Source organism: Lampris incognitus, chromosome 2 (genome assembly GCF_029633865.1).
Source record: "Lampris incognitus isolate fLamInc1 chromosome 2, fLamInc1.hap2, whole genome shotgun sequence".
NCBI classification, from domain to species: domain Eukaryota; kingdom Metazoa; phylum Chordata; class Actinopteri; order Lampriformes; family Lampridae; genus Lampris; species Lampris incognitus.
This window is the reverse complement of record NC_079212.1, coordinates 6530116-6549199: the sequence shown is the minus strand read 5'-3', so window position 1 is coordinate 6549199 and position 19084 is coordinate 6530116. Positions and strand designations below refer to the sequence as shown.

At 46.3% G+C, this 19084-nt stretch overlaps 1 protein-coding gene across 1 annotated transcript; it reads left to right on the top strand.

The window, feature by feature from the left end:
* The first annotated feature begins 224 nt into the window (after positions 1-224).
* On the top strand, positions 225-15254 carry nemp1 (nuclear envelope integral membrane protein 1). Its single transcript, XM_056274747.1, has 9 exons — positions 225-335; positions 10047-10168; positions 11151-11370; positions 11452-11524; positions 12028-12121; positions 12248-12362; positions 12910-13135; positions 13336-13512; positions 14468-15254. Exons 1-9 carry the CDS (start codon positions 227-229, stop codon positions 14622-14624), a joined length of 1293 nt encoding a protein of 430 aa, XP_056130722.1. The 5' UTR covers positions 225-226; the 3' UTR covers positions 14625-15254.
* The last annotated feature ends 3830 nt before the right edge of the window (positions 15255-19084 follow it).

Here is a 19084-nt window from a genome sequence, read left to right as displayed (position 1 = left end):
GAGCTCGAGAAACTCGTGAATTTAAACGATCAATGTTAGATCGTACGAATCGCGGGGAATGCCCGGTGTTAAACGTTCGAGAACTCTGGCGACGTTGAATACGTCGCGGATGGGCGCGCTCCTCTCGTTCAACTTTGTGATTGGTTGGATGGTCCGTCACTCATCTGGGTTTCGGCGGAAGAAAAGGCGGGATAAAGCCCAAGGGGCGGACTCGGGTACTGTCGTCATGGCGGGACACATGAAAAGATTGGACGGCTCCCTCGTTGAAAGCGCAAAACTGATGGTTTTACTCATTCTGTCGTTTTTTATCCCCGAAACCTTCTGCGGTGACATGGGTAAGACCTAACAGTACATCATGATGGCAAATACACTCATTTACCTGGGAAAATAGTACCTAAACCCGGCAAGTTAGGAACGATTTTGTTGACTACGCTAACTAACGTTAGCCGGTGTGTCTTGTTCAGTTCAAGCTATGCCAACGTTAACGTTCATTAGCGCGAGTTGGGAATTAAGAGTTTTAATCTGGGTGTTCGAGCTGGATGGAAAAATCGTTTGAAGTCGGCGAGAAATGAGTTGGCTTGAACATGATCAGATTTCTTTGTTCACGCTGGCGTGAACACACGTTTCTCTCTTATCGGTGGAAAGCTGCGTCCCATTCAAAGTCCGAGGTCGGAATTTCCCCGATTGCCCTTTCGCCAAGCACCGCCCCGGAACGGTGCTTGGCCAATCCTACCTTAGCAACGGTTTCTATGCGAGGGAGATCCGTCAAGCTTTCAAACTGATAGCAAAATGCTGAAACGGCGCGGCTATGGGGTCTGCAAATCGGATGCTAGATATCCGCAAAGTTTGGAGGGGGGTGTCATTGCCTTTCCCTTACCGAAACCCAGAACGCAAGAAGCGCCATGCCGGCAATGGATTTGGCAGTATAGCAGACCCCCATGGCCAGCTTAATCCACCCAAAACCAACAAAAACACCTGTCTGCTCCAAGCTAAGCTTGCTACTAGCTAATATTGATAGCTAATATAGCTAACGTGTTATTACTGTTACTTTTACCCACACAATGGTTATTACCATTATCAGCATATCAGCATATTACTAACAAAATAACATTATTAATGTACCTGATGAACGTAACCAGCTTAATCTGTGGCCAGAGATACCTAATCTAATGATAGCTAGCCCACTAACATAACTTATGCTAGTCACAGGTTAGCCAGGTTCCACCTTTCATATCGGAGCATAAAGCCCCGCGGGGAGGGTGGGCTGGCCAGTCTGACCTCCATATCCGGTCTGACCTCCATATCCGGTCTATTTTAAACGTTTCTCCCCCTCTGCGAGCTCCAGGTGGGGACTGGCCATTCGGAAAACTCACCCCGCCCGCGGAGGCACCTTGTTTGCCTTATTTTGTTGAAAATACCGGTTCTGGTCCGAAGGTTAAAAAAAAAGAATCATGGGGCGGTTCCCCGGCCCCGGGGCATGTCCCTGGCTACCCTGGGACCCCCGGGAGCCCATACAGAACCCCCGAAAAAGCCTGGATAAAAGAACACCATGGGGAACCTTGGCCAAAATCAAAACACTATAATACGGTGATGTTGACAATGGATTATTAAAAATATTCCAGTAATAGCTGAAATATTTAACTTATCTTACAGTGCAAGAGCACAATTGGTCCACTGTGTGTTTCAGAATTAGCTGATGGGGTTTCTCATTCTTTGATTGCGACCGGTAAGCTTTACCCTCAAGTCGCACCTGGCAGTCCAGAGTCCACGCAACTCGGTTTTACTTTTAATATTCTGAACGTATCCTTCCTGCATACTGTAACCCCTCCTGCCTTTCATGGGATGATATTAGGGATGAATTACTCCAAAATACGTCACTTATTTTCTCTGGGAATGCGCGGATTTCTTCCTTCATGTTTTGGGGTTTTCCGGCTACTTGAAAAGATTGATGGGCATAGCAACAGTAACTAAGGGGGGGGGCGGGACTTTGCAAAAGGTCAATTACAATTTCCAATTTCTGACCTCCAAGCATTCCAGGTGCATGATGCCAAACATAAAAAAAACGCTGACTGTGATAAACTGGTGTTTTTATTGGCAAGTGTAATCAACAATTGAATTGTCAACAGTGCAGCCTCCTTGCATATATAAATGAATAGGAATGACTTGTGCAGAAATAACTTTCAGAGATTGTTTACCATAACGAGCTACTTAATAACATTGTCGACATATTTGGATTATATGACATATTTTACTATATGATAGTATGTATTATTGTAATTAGGTACAGGCACATATACTTTACGTTGCCTTAGTTGATGATTGAGTGTGACGTCAGACAACTGCGTCTCCATGAAGTCAGGGTAGGATTTGCCCTGAGTTTACAAGTAGGAACTCCGACTTTGAGTGGCGTTCCATTTTCCATTTTCTAGTAGGAGGTCGGAAATCCCAATTTCCGAGTTGTCTGGAACACAGCCTTTGACCTGCGCAATATATCGAGTACTGGCTGTATCAAAGAAAGTTGAATCAGTTAATCTGGATACAACGTTTATTGACAGATAGGTTTCATCACTCATCTAAGTGACCTCTTCAGTCTAAACTGACTGCAGGTATCCCCACCCTTATAAACAATACAGCGGCATAACAATCAAAACCAACGATACGTTTCATATCGTCACCTTCTTAAAATAATGGCCTAAGTCATATTTTCAAGTTTTTCAAAAAACAGAATAAACTGAAACAAATATAGAATGTATTTGTTTCAGTTTATTCTGTTTCACACCTTTTTGTGTGAAATGATTAAGAAATATCATATATTCTATATTTGTTTGTTTATTCTGTTTTTTGAAAAACTTGAAAATCGGACTTAGGCCATTATCCTAAGAAGGGGACGATATGCAAATATGGGCGTGACCATTAACTAGAGTTACAATGGCCATGTGTACTATTCAGATGATTTGGGAATGTTTGCAATAACAGCATTGTAAGATGGCGACCGATGTACTCTTAGCCCCTCCCTCCCCGGTTCAGGGATGGTCGTTCCCTCTTCACATAGATGGCCTCCTATCACTGATGTGCACATCCTCATCCTTGAAAGAGTGGCCACTGGCCTGTAGATGGTGTAGGCTGTGGAGTCCTGGCCTGATGTGTTAGCTCTTCTGTGTTGTACCAGCGTCTGTTAGGTTTCCCCGATGTACAAGTCACGGCAATCCTCATGGCACTTAACAGCATACACTATATTGCTCTGTTTGTGCCTAGGGACCCAATCCTTGGGGTGGACCAATTTCTGGCGCAGCGTGTTTTGGGGTTTGAAAGCAACCGAGACGCAATGTTTGGAAAATACGCATCTCAACTTTTCCATCACTCCCACCACATACGGAATAATCACTGGTTTACGCTTAGGCAGCTGTTGTCCTCCTCTCTATGATCAGCTGTTGAAGACTTAACCAGGGCCTGTTTAATGTGGGATTTCTCCCCTTCCCCAGCCGCTGTGTCAGTGGGGACGTTGTCAGCCCGGTGGTTCAGCATCCTGATGACTCCTAGTTTGTGCTCCAGTGGATGATGAGAGTCAAACCTTAAGTACTGATCAGTATGTGTTGGTTTACGGTAAACATCAACAATCAAATGTCCCCCATCACCAATTACAATTTCACAGTGTAAGAAGGCTAACCGTCATTTTTCACATCCTCCCTGCTGAACTTGATGTGGCGTCCACAGAGTTAATGTGGTCGGTGAAGTGTGGTACGTCCTGAGATTTAATTTAACCCAGGTGTCGTCCACAAATCTGAACCAATGGCTAGGTGGTGTCCCTGAATAGGACAATAGATGTACTCCTAACAGTACATCTGTTGCCATCTTACAATGCTGGGATTGCAAACATTCCCAAATCCTCTGGGAATAGTACACAATGCTATTGTAACGCTAGTTAATGGTCACGCCCATATTTGCATATGAAACTGATCGTTGGTTTTGGTAATTAAGCAGTTGTGTTGTTTATAAGGGTGGGGATACCTGCAGTCAGTTGAGACTGAAGAGGTCACTTATATGAGTGATGAAGTGTTACTCTCAATAAATGTTGTATCCAGATGAACTGATTCAACTTTCTTTGATTTTCTTAGCTGGATTATTGAGCATACATAAAGACCTTGAGTACTATAGTATCGTGTCGACATGTTGATATGACACTAGATGTGGTTTGGGATTGTGGTTCTAGTAATATGGTGATATAACTTAAGTGTTGTCATTCCCTGGTCTTAAAGGCTGCATTACAGTAAAGTGAGACAATTTTCTGAATTCATTCCACTGTTTTAGCAGAATGAAATGAACAATGAATGTCTCTACCTGCCTGGTCGTCATATCCACATTACTAACGATCATTTATCAACATTTTCATAGTAAATTAGGGCGACCATATTTTGAAACCCCCAAACCGGGACCCTTAAGCGTACCGCATGTTCATGTATGTGCTTATGCATGCAGCATAGACGTTTTCATCAGGATGGGAACAATTATAACAGTGCACATCTATCGAGTGCACCTTTCAACACTGTGGACGCCATTAGCCATGCATTTTGGTCGCCGGGTACTTCACGAAGCAAGGAGAAAGCTTCCTGGAGGTCTTTAGAAAACACTGACTTTGTCTTTGGCATGACAGCTAACAGTTAGTATACTGACAGATTCTGTCATCTGTCTTGATATAGCCGCTTGCCTGGAGAGACGCTGAGATGGAAAAGTGACTGATGGTATGCCACTAATGGTTCAGCGGCATATGCTGATCCCTACAGTGGATTGCTGCTCCTGTTCCACTGGCACATACCGTTTCCTAATGGCAGGTGCCGCTTGAAAGTAGTAGGCCACTGTCAGACTGTCACATCAGTACTGCCCCCTGATGCATATGCAAATTTAATGGCAATGGATTAGTCTTACAAGTATTGCTGTAAATGTATAGTTTTTCTGTCTTAATTGACAGTGTTAGTGTACCATAACGCCGTAAATAAAGAAATGAGTAAGTTTCTCTCATCCGCTCTGTTGTTGGGATATGGGCGATGCCTTTGAAATGACAGTAAAGTAATTACATTTGTATATATATATATATATATATATATATATTTATTTATTTATTTATTTATTTATTTATATAAAATCCAGTGAGTCAAGTAAATTCTTTATGAAACAGTACAAGCCTGTTTCATGCCATAAGTAGTAATCAGCTGTCAATAAAGTTACTCGGGAAAGCTTTCCTGAGTAGCTGATAATTTTTAACATACCTGCCTTGGCAGGGTATTTAAAAAAAAAAAAGCACTTTGGTCTGCATGGAGGCTGCTTACTTTTCACTTTGAGTTTGGAGTTTATTTCCGTGCGCTGTCATTCAAATGAACGCTTCACATTGTCAAATAAATCCAACCAATTTGTATATATTTATTATGTGTTGACTTTGATGGAAAGACAGATGGGCACTACAGCCTACAAAGAAAAGTCTGCAGTATGGGTTATTTCTGTTTCAATTTGACAGTTACTAGCCTATTTTGAATATTGATATCTAACTTTGTGTGCATTTCTAAAAAAAATTTTGTGATGGTTGAAGGGAGCAGATTTCCTCATTTACAACAAAGTTCTTTGGTACACCATGTGGTGCAACCTGGACACATTGTCAGTAATTAACCCAGGGTCATCAGGTGTTTCGGGTCTTATCATCAGACACCCTCGCCCGAGCGACTCAGCCGGGGGTGATCAAACCCCGACTTGTGTCCAGGTGGTGCATTACGCCACGCGTCACCCCTCTTCACCCAGAGCCAACGGGAAGCCTTTTCAGGAGCTTCCAAGATGTTCCTAATGGCTGTTCTTCTTTGCAGCCCCAAGCGTCTCAGAACCTGGTGTAGAGACTGGCCTTCAAAGCTCCTGCAACCCACTTCAACCAGCTCACAGTGGGCCTTCCACCCATTCCTCTGACTCTCAGCTACCAGATCTGCATACTTGGCTCTCTTCCTTTCTTGCGCCTCCTCCACAAATAGTTTTCACTTGAGTGTATATCACAAGTGTGGATTGTAGTTTTGGAGGCGCAGTGGTTAGCGCAGTCGCTTCACAGCAAGAAGGTCCCGGGTCCGAGCCACGGGTAATCCAACCTTGGGGGGTCATCCTGGGTCTTCCTCTGTGTGGAGTTTGCATGTTCTCTCCGTGTCTGCGTGGGCTTTCTCCCACAGTCCAAAGACATGTAGATCAGGCGAATCGGCCGTACTAGATTGTCCCTAGGTGTGAATGTGTGTTGGCCCTGTGATAGCCTGGCGGCCTGTCCAGGGTGTCTCCCTGCCTGCCGCCCAATGACTGCTTGGATAGGCTCCAGCATCCCCACAACCCCGTGTAGAATAAGCGGTTTGGATAGGGATGGATGTATTTTGTATATACTGTACATTGTATGTACACTAGTATGCTCTGTCATGTCCATCTACCTCAGGCATGTATGTAAGTAACCTGCTAACATCTATTTCAGCATATGTGATATATTCTCTGCACCACTGTACTTTATCACCTCTTATTTCACTTTTATATAGTCAATCCTTGTGTATATATATATATCTGAAGATTGTTGTGTTGTTATTCTGAGCCTCGAAACCGGAGTCAGATTCCATGTGTGTGCAAACCTACATGGCCAATAAACATGATTCTGATTCTTCTGGCTGACCAAAATATGCGGACCAACCAGCAACTGAAGACACCCTGCATTTGTTGGTGGAATTCTCTTTATGGCTGTTTGAGTCAGCTGACATTTCTTCAGGAGAAGCTTCCTGAGATCATGTCTGCCTTGCAACTCCCACCATTCAGAGATGTAGAGCTTAATTTCCTTCAGGGATACTGCAGAGTCCTCAAGGCCCACTTTCAAGGACAGACCTCACGCTACTATGGTGAGCTCACGCCTGCCTTCTTTACTGTTCAGGCTAAACTACATGACCTGCAAGCTTCAAACCTGCAGTACTGCTCGCATATTTTGCAAGCTGCTATAGCTGACTTTGAGAAAAGGTTCAGTAGCTTCTTACAGCTGGACTGATGTCAATGAAGCCATCCTGGTTAGAGCAACCCACCCATTTTTCAAGATGAGGTGGTTGCCTCCCAAACTAGCTGCAGAGAAGAAGAGGGTACATCACCTGTTTCCACACTCAGCTGAAGAGCTCGGCCTTGTGTCAGAGAGTGAGACTGCCTCATCAAACACCGCTGAAGACAATGAAGGCGATTTCTTCATCTTCTCTGACCAGGGTACGGGTAAACTACTCTCAGTTCAGTGTCCTAAGGTTAAACTGAATATTCATCAATTAAAAAAGTAAATGAGTAGCTAGTTTCATGTCATGTTTTAAAAATTTTTTTGTGATATTAGAAATCCTTGAATTTAATGTAAATTCATAATAACCTTGTATCCCTGTTTGCCTCTACTGTTTCCTATCCCAACAACAGGAACTGAGAGCCAGTCGGGCAGAGACATGTTACCCAGTCACAGCAAAGCAGAGTTGGAGACCCTTCACTTTCTGGAGGATCCCAGAAAGGACCTTTCCTCGCTGGATTCGTATCCAGTGATCAAGCTACTCTTTGTGAGATTCAATACCACTTTGCCATCATCGGCACCAGTTGAACATCTCTTCTCCTTTGCAGGCATGATTCACCACCCTTACAAAAGGCGATTAACAGCTGAACTGATGGAGAAATTAGTTGTGCTGAAAAACAACTAAAACGGAAATAGAAGGACTGCGGTGTTAGGGGGTACACAAAGGAGTATACTCTTTTTTTTAGGTTGTTGTTGGCATTGAGAGGAAGGAGGGTGGTGCTTCTCTTTCTCTTCTACTATGTTGTACTATATCATACTCTGCTGTAATTATGTGTCTTAAGCACTCGTTCAATTTTCAGTTGGTTGCTTGTGAAATTGGAGATCTCAGAAATGCACTTACACCACTGCACTTACAATACATATATAATTTTTTTTGGGGGGGGTTCCCCCCCTTTTTTTCTCCCCAATTGTATCTGGCCAATTACCCCACTCTTCCGAGCCGTCCAGGTCGCTGCTCCACCTCCTCTGCCGATCCGGGGAGAGGGCTGCAGACTACCACATGCCTCCTCCGATGCATGTGGAGTCGCCAGCCGCTTCTTTTCACCTGACCGTGAGGAGTTTCGCCAGGGGGATGTAGCTTGTGGGAGGATCATGCTATTCCCCCCAGTTCCCCCTCCCCCCCGAACAGGCGCCCCGACCGTCCAGAGGAGGCGCTAGTGCAGCGACCAGGACACATTCCCACATCTGGATTCCCACCCGCAGACACGACAAATTGTGTCTGTAGGGATGCCCGATCAAGCCAGAGGCAACATGGGGATTCGACGCGGGATCCCCGTGTTGGGAGGCAATGGACCAGCCCGCTACGCTACCCGGACATCCCACTGCACTTATATTTATTGCTCTTGAAAAGACATCTGTTAAATGCTGAGTCTTATTGTCTTCTGAAAGAACTAGTGCATCACTGGCGCCTAACTGTTCAGTTCCCCCAGTTGCATTTTGGTTTGCTGTTCACTCAGTCAGTCGACGGTCGCTTTGACTGACAGAAAACACCCAGCATGCACCCCTGAATTTGCAGCCTCCAACCTCCAACATGTCCTGATTGGCCACTGCAAATCTATGATGTGGGAAATTAGCAGAGCTCATCTTGTCATGTAGGGGGGTTAAAGGTCAGATCCATATTGAGGCTACTAAATGTCAAAAATGTGATATCAGTTTATATAGAAGGTATTTCTGTATTTTTAAATTACATATAACTTGTATTTTAATGAAGTACATTTTGTCATACCTGTATTTTGTATTTTATTTTGATACATTGGATGAGCAAGTATTTGTAATTTGTAACAAGATACTTTTTGATGTATTTGTGCCCATCTCTGTGCCGGTAGAAAACTGCTTAAAAACGGCCACGGTGATAGCAACCGCTTACTCGTTCAAAGTATTTATTGTGCATGATGAATAATATGGCATACGTATGCCTGGTTAATGTTGTGCGACGTGGAGTTTTACATGATGTAATGTGTGATTGGGTTCTATTAATAAATGAAACATGCCAAAAATAACAAGTATTTGGTTTGTTGGCTCTAAATTTTTGTCATGGATTAGTCAGACTGGCTACTATGGCTAGGCTAACAATAGCCATGTTAGCTAAGGCTAGCTCTAATATTAGCTTTAGGTATATCGACAAGGATATATGTAATTACTTTGCTGTCAGTTCAAAAGGGTCGCACATGGCCCAGCAACAGAACGGATGAGCGAAACTTACACGTTTATTAAGACAGAAAAAAATATACATTTACGGCAGCACCTGTCGTAAAACTAGCCCACTGCCATTAAATTTGCATATGCCTCGGTGGGGGGGGGGGGACAGCCTGACAGTGGCCTACCACTTTCAAGCGCCACCTGCCGTTAGGAAGTGGTATGGGCCGGTGGAACGCGAGCGGCATACCACTCCAGGGGAGTGGTATGGCATACCGCCAGTCACTGCCATCTCTGCTACCGCTCGTGTATGACTCAGGCCAGCAACAGCCTTGACAACGACAGCTTGAGTGATGGACACATACAGACAAATCAGTGTGGTACATTGTTTATGCTTTTATGTTTGGTTAGGTATCAATGAATGGGACAACACGTGATAAACTAGTCTATGTAAATGCTGAAAACAAGTATAATATTATAATTATTATTTTAATGGTGGTGAAAACCGGAACAAGAACCTCTCTGCATGTCTGAGTAGCCATCATCACTGTGGGAAAAAGTTCAGGTGGATTTCTGTGATCCATTTCCCTCTGGTGGCCCTGTGATGGACTGGCGGCCTGTCCAGGGTGTCTCCCCGCCTGCCGCCCAGTGACTGCTGGGATAGGCTCCAGTGACCCTGAGAGCAGGATAAGCGGTTTGAATAATGGATGGATAGAAAATAAAAAGCTAATGTGCTGTGTTTATTTCACCCAAATTCTATCCTGCAATTCTATTGCAGTCATGAAATTTCACGTTTCTGGTGCTGGATGTCTTCTCATTGTAGGTTCCAAGCTTCATGTAATCAATCTTCAGGATGGCCAAGAATCTTTCTGGATAGGCTCTCGCCATTTCTGCTACGCCAACTCTGTGACGCCTAGTTGGAGGCAAACTTGGACAAAAATTCAGGTGACGTAGATCTTTCTGGGTAATGACATGAGCAGTTTTATTTGTTTTCCTGATCTTTACCCCATGTTGCTTTATTTGAATTGCTTTGCTCAGTCATACTGCACTGTTTTCATGTTTGGTGAAGGTAATCTGCATGTTGGCGTAGGCCTGAGCAGTATATCGATATCATATCGATGTCGTGATATAAGACAGGATGTCGTCTGGGACTTTGGATATCGTAATATCGTGATATGACATAGATGTTGTCTTTTCCTGGATTTAAAGTTGCATCACAGTAAAGAGATGCACTTTCTGAACTTATCAGACTGTTCTAGCTGTTGTATTATTTCCACATTACCAACGAGTGTTTATCAAAAATGCCATTGTGTAAATATTTTGTGAGAGCACCGATAGTCATCTGTACAATATCGTCAAAATATCGATATCGAAGTATCCAGTCAAAAATGTTGTGATGCCCGGGGCGTCCGGGTAGCATAGCGGTCTATTCCGTTGCCTACCAACATGGGGATTGCCGGTTTGAATCCCCGTGTTGCCTCCGGCTTAGTCGGGCATCACTACAGACACAATTGGCCGTGTCTACGGGTGGGAAGCCGGATGTGGGTATGTGTCCTGGTCGCTGCACTAGCGCCTGCTCTGGTCGGTTGGGGCACCTGTTCGGGGGGGGGAACTGGGGGGAATAGCGTGGTCCTCCCACGCGCTACGTCCCCCTGGTGAAACTCCTCACTGTCAGGTGAAAAGAAGCGGCTGGTGACTCCACATGTATCGGAGGAGGCATGTGGTAGTCTGCAGCCCTCCCCGGATCGGCAGAGGGGGTGGAGATCGGGACGGCTCGGAAGAGTGGGGCAATTGGCTGGGTACAATTGGGGAGAAAAGGGGGGAAATCCAAAAAGAAAAAAAAATATGGTGTTCGATTTTGTCCGTATCGCCCAGCCCCATGTTGACGTGTGTTTTAAACCTGTAAATGGTCGATGATTTTGGACAGGTCAGAGTGTGGAGTACAAAACCGCTGAAGGTGGTCGTTGCTGAAGACGAGGACAGGCTGCAGGAATTGGAAGGCTTCAGTTTTCTGAGCCTGCTACAGTACTTCATACATGAGCGCTCTAATGAAACCACCGTCAGCATCAGCCTGTTCCACAAGAAGACGTGCTTCAAGATCGACCCTGCCGATGAGACAACGAAATATACCGTAAAACCCATCCGAAGTATGTAAAGAAGAACTCTTTTCTTACAACGATTGACATTTTATTAACAGCATGGCTAATTTTTTTTTTTTTCTCCCTCAGGGTTTGATATCAACCTCTTTGTGGTTTTCCTCGCTGGAGTGTTTTTGTTTGTCTTTGCAGACACACTCAGCAGGTAATTTAACGTTATCTTCAAAAATAACCACGAACGTATTTTAATGGTGGCGCAGTTGTACAGCATGGTGGCGTAGTGGTTAGCCCGGTCACCTCAGCAACAAGGTCCTGGGTTTGAGCCCCGGGGTAGTCCAACCTTGGTGGGTCATCCCGGGTCGTCCTCTGTGTGGAATTTGCATGTTCTCCCCGGGTCTGTGTGGGTTTCCTCCAGGTGCTCCGGTTTCCTCCCACAGTCCAAAGACATGTAGGTCAGGTGAATCGGCCGTACTAAATTGTCCCTAGGTGTGAACGTGTATGTGTGTGTGTGTGTGTATGTGTGTGTGTGTGGGCCCTGTGATGGACTGGCATCCTGTCCAGGGTGTCTCCCCGCCTGCCACCCATTGACTTGCTTGGATAGGCTCCAGCATCCCTGCGACCCTGAGAGCAGGATGAGCGGTTTGGATAATGGATGGATGGGTGTATTTTAATGGAGTGATGCTCTTGTTGTTTGTCTCTTGCACACAGGAGCCAGATCTTCTACTACTCTGCTGGAATGAGCACAGGCATGATCGCCTCCCTCATCATTGTTATTTTCATCGTGGCTCGCTTTTTGCCAAAGGTAAGACCAGTTGTCTACCTTAACAATACCAGCAAATAGTTTCCATAGAGGATTACTAATCCAGTTTCAGGGGTGGCGGTACCTTGGCGTTAGCTTTAATCTTATGTTTTGTTTCACCTTTTACAGAAAAGTCCTTTCTACGTGCTGATAGTTGGTGGCTGGTCGTTCTCTGTTTACGCAATCCAGCTCGTCTTCAGAAACTTGAACGTGATCCTGAAAGAACACTTGCACATAGCGTTTGGTAAATATTCTTCATGGACATAACACACACTTGCGGGTGGTTATTTCCTTCATTTCTAATAAAGTAAACCAAGCCAAGACTATGATACTAAGAAATCAGCCCAGTGCTCCTTGCATTTTTTAAGTAGAAAGTTTTTTTGTTTTTGTTTTTTTGCTCATTTATGTATCTACTCCATTTTACACAACTGGACTCAAGACATGGATTGTGTTATCAACAATTTCTTGAACACAAAGGCAACATGTTTATAAATCAGGTCAGCACAGTTGGGAAACTGCAGGGTCCAGTTGTGCCTAAATCATTTCAGAGGGCAGGCTCGGATCCAAAAAGGTTAAAATATCTGTTGCTCAGATCACTCGGCGTATGATAGGTACAACATCACTGAAGAGAAACAATCTGCATCTAACAGCTCGTAAAGATCACCATTACCTTGTCTTTACCACAAAAAGAGAAAACATTTTGACCAGCCTGTCGGTTGTTCTTCTGCATTATACTAGTTCTGTCAGTTTTTACTATACCACACATAAAACCATTTCTCTCTGTGTGGTAGGTTACACAGCGGTGGTGGGATTCATCAGTTTTGCCGTGTGTTACCATCACGGTCCCCTGGTGAATAAGAAAAGCATCAACATCCTCTCATGGACACTGCAGCTGTTTGGCCTGCTGCTGATTTATTTAGGAATTCAGATTCAGCAGGTGGCGTTTGCCATCATCCTGGCAGCTTTCTGCTCCAAGAACATAGAGTACCCAGCTTCCTTAGCACTCATGGCATGGCGGTAGGTGTATTAACCCCAATCCTCCCGATTGTTTCTTTTAAGTGTATCGTCTATAGCTGTAAATGAGTTTAAGTTTCACAAAGTCAAACACAAAGTCTTTATTCTAATCGAAAAAAATATTTTAAAGTCTGAATTTCATTTCGTTACATAGCTTTTACAGTGATGTCGTAATTGAACTGTCAGCTTTTTTTTTTTTGCAGGCGAGTTCGACCATCTCTAGGCTGGAAACCAGAGCCGCGTCGACTGCTTACCGAAGAGGAGTTTCAGAAGCAGGGGGAGGAAGAGACCCGGCGTGCCCTGGAGGACCTGCGGAAGTACTGTTCCAGCCCAGAGTGTAGCCCCTGGAAGGCGGTCTCCAGACTTCAGTATCCAAAAAGGTGGTCTTTGATTTGGAATGACCAAAGTTTGTCACTGTGTGTGCCATCTGACTGTACCACTGATTCAGCTCTGCATTTATCTCATCACTGCTGTCGGTTCGTACACAGATTTACGTCTACATGTGCATTCTGTCCCCTTTTCGGGTTGCTCACACGTTGGTGTCCTGTTAAGACTGCCTACGCTTCACATAAACTTGCAGGGACACACTTGTTTGATGAGAGGCGCAACCAATTTTAGCAAAATGGAAGCAGGCAACCTTTCGGCAACAAACAACTAATCAGATAATATTTGAGATTTTATTAATTTTTTACAATGTCAGATGGCCCTGTGATGGGTTGGCGGCCTGTCCAGGGTGTCTCCCCGCCTGCCGCCCAATGACTGCTGGGATAGGCTCCAGCATCCCCGTGGCCCTGAGAGCAGGATAAGCGGTTTGGATAATGGATGGATGGACGACGTCAGATTAGCTGCCTTTAGAGAACAATGCATCACCACAAGTTGTTTTTGATGGAATTCAAAACCAGAAAATGTCTGAAAATGACACAGCCACAAGCTTTAACTGCTACAAGTTCATGTAAACGTAGAAAAATAAGACCCAGAGCAAGACAGGACTCTTGCTTGTTTCTTGTGATTTTCAAAAGATGCGACTGTGCATTTGGCAGAAAGGTACTGGGGTCAGGGTTAGGGACGGTAATTCTGATATCTGTCACAATCCCATACAGGAAATCTATACAACTCTATACTTGTATCAATATAACAAAGACTAAATGTGGCCCACCAGAGGGCGCAACAATCTGTTGAATCCATACATTTATCATCTTTCAGCTGCGGTAGGTTTATGATTTATTTCCTCTTCGATACTGAACTGTGCATATACCAGACACCGCTAGATGTAGCCGCTAAGCATTTGGAGCAGCAGTGAGGTGGAACTAACATTGCTGCTGCTGTGATCCACAGGTTTGCTGGTTTTGTGGAGGGCTCACCTCACCTGATGCCAAATGAGGTGTCTGTCCATGCACAGGAATATGATTTTGGAGGATCCTTCTTTGAGGATGAGCTTTACGCCACCGATGAAGATGAGGAAGATCTAAAGGCCCTCTCAGATGGAGATTGAGAACCTTCTCCACTCCAGAAGACTTGCTATAATGGACAGGAAAACCGTTGTCCTGCCAAAAGATGGCTGGAGGGAGAATGCTGATTGGATTTGCAGCTTTCCATTTGCCCAAACTGACTTTGAATGGTTATTGTGGCAGTTAAAAAACCAAAACTATTTGTCCCGTCATCCATTTTGGGAACAGCCGTGGTTCTGTAGCATCCCAAATATCACTGTGATAATCACAAACAGCGGTTAAGACAGTCAGGTTTGTCATTATTAGCACTCCACATGGCAGAAGTAGGCCCAGAAATGTGAGGAAAAGCTAAATTCAAACCTCCCGTCAGATATTGTTTGGTATCAAGTATTTATGTCAGAAAGGGATCAAGTGATATTTCTGGCTTGAGAGTAAGCTCTATGGAAGACGGATAGAGAAAGCAATGTGAATTGTTACTGTGATGATGATGATGATGATGATGAGTGTGTTGCCTTCGTGGAGACAAACGTAACGGCTTTGTACTTCTGTTTTTAATTCTTAGTCCATTTTTAATGATGATTAATATTTAGTTGTTTTTTCTATATCCGTGAGTGCCATCCAATTCCCATACGCATCAACAGAAAGTTAATTTCTTTATTAATGAAAAAAATAAACAGGGTAGTTTTTAAAAGGTTGTTTATAGCTTTTTGACTGCTGAATCACAGGCGAATTATGAGACAATGGGCAGAGACACATAAAAGCCCCTCTGGCAGGGCAGGTACGCTGATTTGCAGCCAACAGCACAGTAATTAAATTCACCTGTACCTCAACGGGATTTACAGCACACACACACACACACACAGTTGATACCAACAGCAGATTTAGACATACGTGCATCTGCAGTTTTTCAGTAGGACTTCTGGGGCTCTGTCTCTGACTTAAATGACTAAGCCCTTTGACTGTGCAACCAGAAATGCAAAGTTAATAACTTTAATTAATACATTACTAAATTGTCCCTAGGTGTGAATATGTGTGTGTGTGGGGGGGGGGCTGTGATGGCTTGCAGGGTGTCTCCCCGCCTGCCGCCCAGTGACTGCTGGGACAGGCTCCAGCATCCCCGTGATCCTGAGAGCAGGATAAGCGGTTTGGACAATGGATGGATTAAGTAACTAATTAATTACGTTAATGACTTCACATACAGGCTCTGGTTTAGGGGCCCCCTGGGCCCAGTAGGCCCATTCACTAATCCCCCCCCCCCCCCCCCCGAGTTCAATTATACTTTTACTTAAATTGAACTGAAAGGATTTACTTTGGATATTTTTCAAAAAGATAATCAGGTTTTGCTAATAAGACAGCGTTCATTCTGACTGCTAACGTCTCAAAAGTGCACAGCACCAGCAAAACGTGCCAATGAGTAACTAGAATTAGTGCTGGAGGTAACGGGGGGGGGGGGGGCTACGTGGGTAAGAGGGTTTAGTGTTGGAGGTAACGGGGGGGCTACGTGAGTAACAGGTTTAGTGTTGGAGGTAACGGGGGGGCTACATGGATAACAGGTTTTAGTGTTGGAGGTAACGGGGGGGGGGGCTACGTGGATAACAGGTTTTAGTGTTGGAGGTAACGGGGGGGGGGGCTACGTGGATAACAGGTTTTAGTGTTGGAGGTAACGGGGGGGGGGCTACGTGAGTAACAGGTTTAGTGTTGGAGGTAACGGGGGGGGGGGGCTACGTGGATAACAGGTTTTAGTGTTGGAGGTAACGGGGGGGGGGCTACGTGGATAACAGGTTTTAGTGTTGGAGGTAACGGGGGGGGGCTACGTGAGTAACAGGTTTAGTGTTGGAGGTAACGGGGGGGGGGGCTACGTGGATAACAGGTTTTAGTGTTGGAGGTAACAGGGGGGGCTACGTGAGTAACAGGTTTAGTGTTGGAGGTAACGGGGGGGGGGGGCTACGTGGATAACAGGTTTTAGTGTTGGAGGTAACGGGGGGGGGCTACGTGGGTAACAGGTTTTAGTGTTGGAGGTAACGGGGGGGGGGCTACGTGGGTAACAGGTTTTAGTGTTGGAGGTAACGGGGGGGCTACGTGAGTAACAGGGTTTAGTGTTGGAGGTAACGGGGGGGCTACATGGATAACAGGTTTTAGTGTTGGAGGTAACGGGGGGGCTACGTGGGTAACAGGTTTAGTGCTGGAGGTAACGGGGGGGGCACGTGGGTAACCGGGTTTAGTGCTGGAGGTAACGGGGGGGGGGCACGTGGGTAACCGGGTTTAGTGCTGGAGGTAACGGGGGGGCTACGTGGGTAACAGGTTTAGTGTTGGAGGTAACGGGGGGGCTACGTGGGTAACAGGTTTAGTGTTGGAGGTAACGGGGGGGGCTACGTGGGTAACAGGTTTAGTGCTGGAGGTAACGGGGGGGGGGGGGGCTACGTGGGTAACAGGTTTAGTGCTGGAGGTAACGGGTGGGCTACGTGGGTAACAGGTTTAGTGCTGGAGGTAACGGGGGGGGGCACGTGGGTAACAGGGTTTAGTGTTGTAGGTAACGGGGGGGCTACGTGGGTAACAGGTTTAGTGTTGGAGGTAACGGGGGGGGCTACGTGGGTAACAGGTTTAGTGTTGGAGGTAACGGGTGGGCTACGTGGGTAACAGGTTTAGTGCTGGAGGTAACGGGGGGGGCACGTGGGTAACAGGTTTAGTGTTGGAGGTAACGGGGGGGCTACGTGGGTAACAGGTTTAGTGCTGGAGGTAACGGGGGGGGCTACGTGGGTAACAGGTTTAGTGTTGGAGGTAACGGGTGGGCTACGTGGGTAACAGGGTTTAGTGTTGGAGGTAACGGGGGGGGCTACGTGGGTAACAGGGTTTAGTGTTGGAGGTAACGGGGGGGGCTACGTGGGTAACAGGTTTAGTGTTGGAGGTAACGGGTGGGGCACGTGGGTAACAGGGTTTAGTGTTGTAGGTAACGGGGGGGGCTACGTGGGTAACAGGGTTTAGTGTTGGAGGTAACGGGGGGGGCACGTGAGTAACAGGTTTAGTGTTGTAGGTAACGGGGGGGCTACGTGGGTAACAGGTTTAGTGCTGGAGGTAACGGGGGGGGCACGTGGGTAACAGGTTTAGTGCTGGAGGTAACGGGGGGGCTACGTGGGTAACAGGATTTAGTGCTGGAGGTAACGGGGGGGGGGCTACGTGGGTAACAGGGTTTAGTGTTGGAGGTAACGGGGGGGGGGCTACGTGGGTAACAGGGTTTAGTGTTGGAGGTAACGGGGGGGGGGCTACGTGGGTAACAGGGTTTAGTGCTGGAGGTAAGGGGGGTGCTACGTGGGTAACAGGGTTTAGTGTTGGAGGTAACGGGGGGGCTACGTGGGTAACAGGGTTTAGTGTTGGAGGTAACGGGGGGGCTACGTGGGTAACAGGGTTTAGTGTTGGAGGTAACGGGGGGAGCTATGTGGGTAACAGGTTTAGTGTTGGAGGTAACGGGGGGGGGCTATGTGGGTAACAGGGTTTAGTGTTGGAGGTAACGGGGGGGCTACGTGGGTAACAGGGTTTAGTGCTGGAGGTAAGGGGGGTGCTACGTGGGTAACAGGGTTTAGTGTTGGAGGTAACGGGGGGGCTACGTGGGTAACAGGGTTTAGTGTTGGAGGTAACGGGGGGGCTACGTGGGTAACAGGGTTTAGTGTTGGAGGTAACGGGGGGAGCTATGTGGGTAACAGGTTTAGTGTTGGAGGTAACGGGGGGGGGCTATGTGGGTAACAGGGTTTAGTGTTGGAGGTAACGGGGGGGCTACGTGGGTAACAGGGTTTAGTGTTGGAGGTAACGGGGGGGGGCTATGTGGGTAACAGGTTTAGTGTTGGAGGTAACGGGGGGGGGCTACGTGGGTAACAGGGTTTAGTGTTGGAGGTAACGGGGGGGGGCTACGTGGGTAACAGGTTTAGTGCTGGAGGTAACGGGGGGCACGTGGGTAACAGGTTTAGTGTTGGAGGTAACGGGGGGGCACGTGGGTAACAGGGTTTAGTGTTGGAGGTAACGGGGGGGGCTACGTGGGTAACAGGGTTTAGTGTTGGAGGTAACGGGGGGGGCTACGTGGGTAACAGGGTTTAGTGTTGGAGGTAACGGGGGGGCACGTGGGTAACAGGGTTTAGTGTTGGAGGTAACGGGGGGGGGCTACGTGGGTAACAGGTTTAGTGTTGAAGGTAACGGGGGGGCTACGTGGGTAACAGGTTTAGTGTTGGAGGTAACGGGGGGGGGCACGTGGGTAACAGGGTTTAGTGTTGGAGGTAACGGGGGGGGCACGTGGGTAACAGGGTTTAAAGCAACATACTTTCGCTTTACAAACAGAAAGGAGTCCGGCAATACCACAATCTGAGCTCAGCAGCTATTTGAATTGTAAATATTCCCGTGAATTGTGTGCGTTTGTTTATTCAGGAAATGTCCCGGCGAGTCGGCCCCATGAATGGCGTGCATTGTTTTCCCTTGTCTGCCCTTTTTTTGGTCAGTTGCTCAGAATCCTAAGCGAAAA

Coding starts and splice junctions, on each gene's coding strand:
- nemp1 (XM_056274747.1), top strand. CDS start 227: ATGGCGGGACACATGAAAAGATTGGACGGCTCCCTCGTTGAAAGCGCA. Junction 11,525..12,027: donor TTTGCAGACACACTCAGCAG/GTAATTTAACGT, acceptor TCTTGCACACAG/GAGCCAGATCTTCTACTACT. Junction 13,513..14,467: donor AGACTTCAGTATCCAAAAAG/GTGGTCTTTGAT, acceptor TGTGATCCACAG/GTTTGCTGGTTTTGTGGAGG.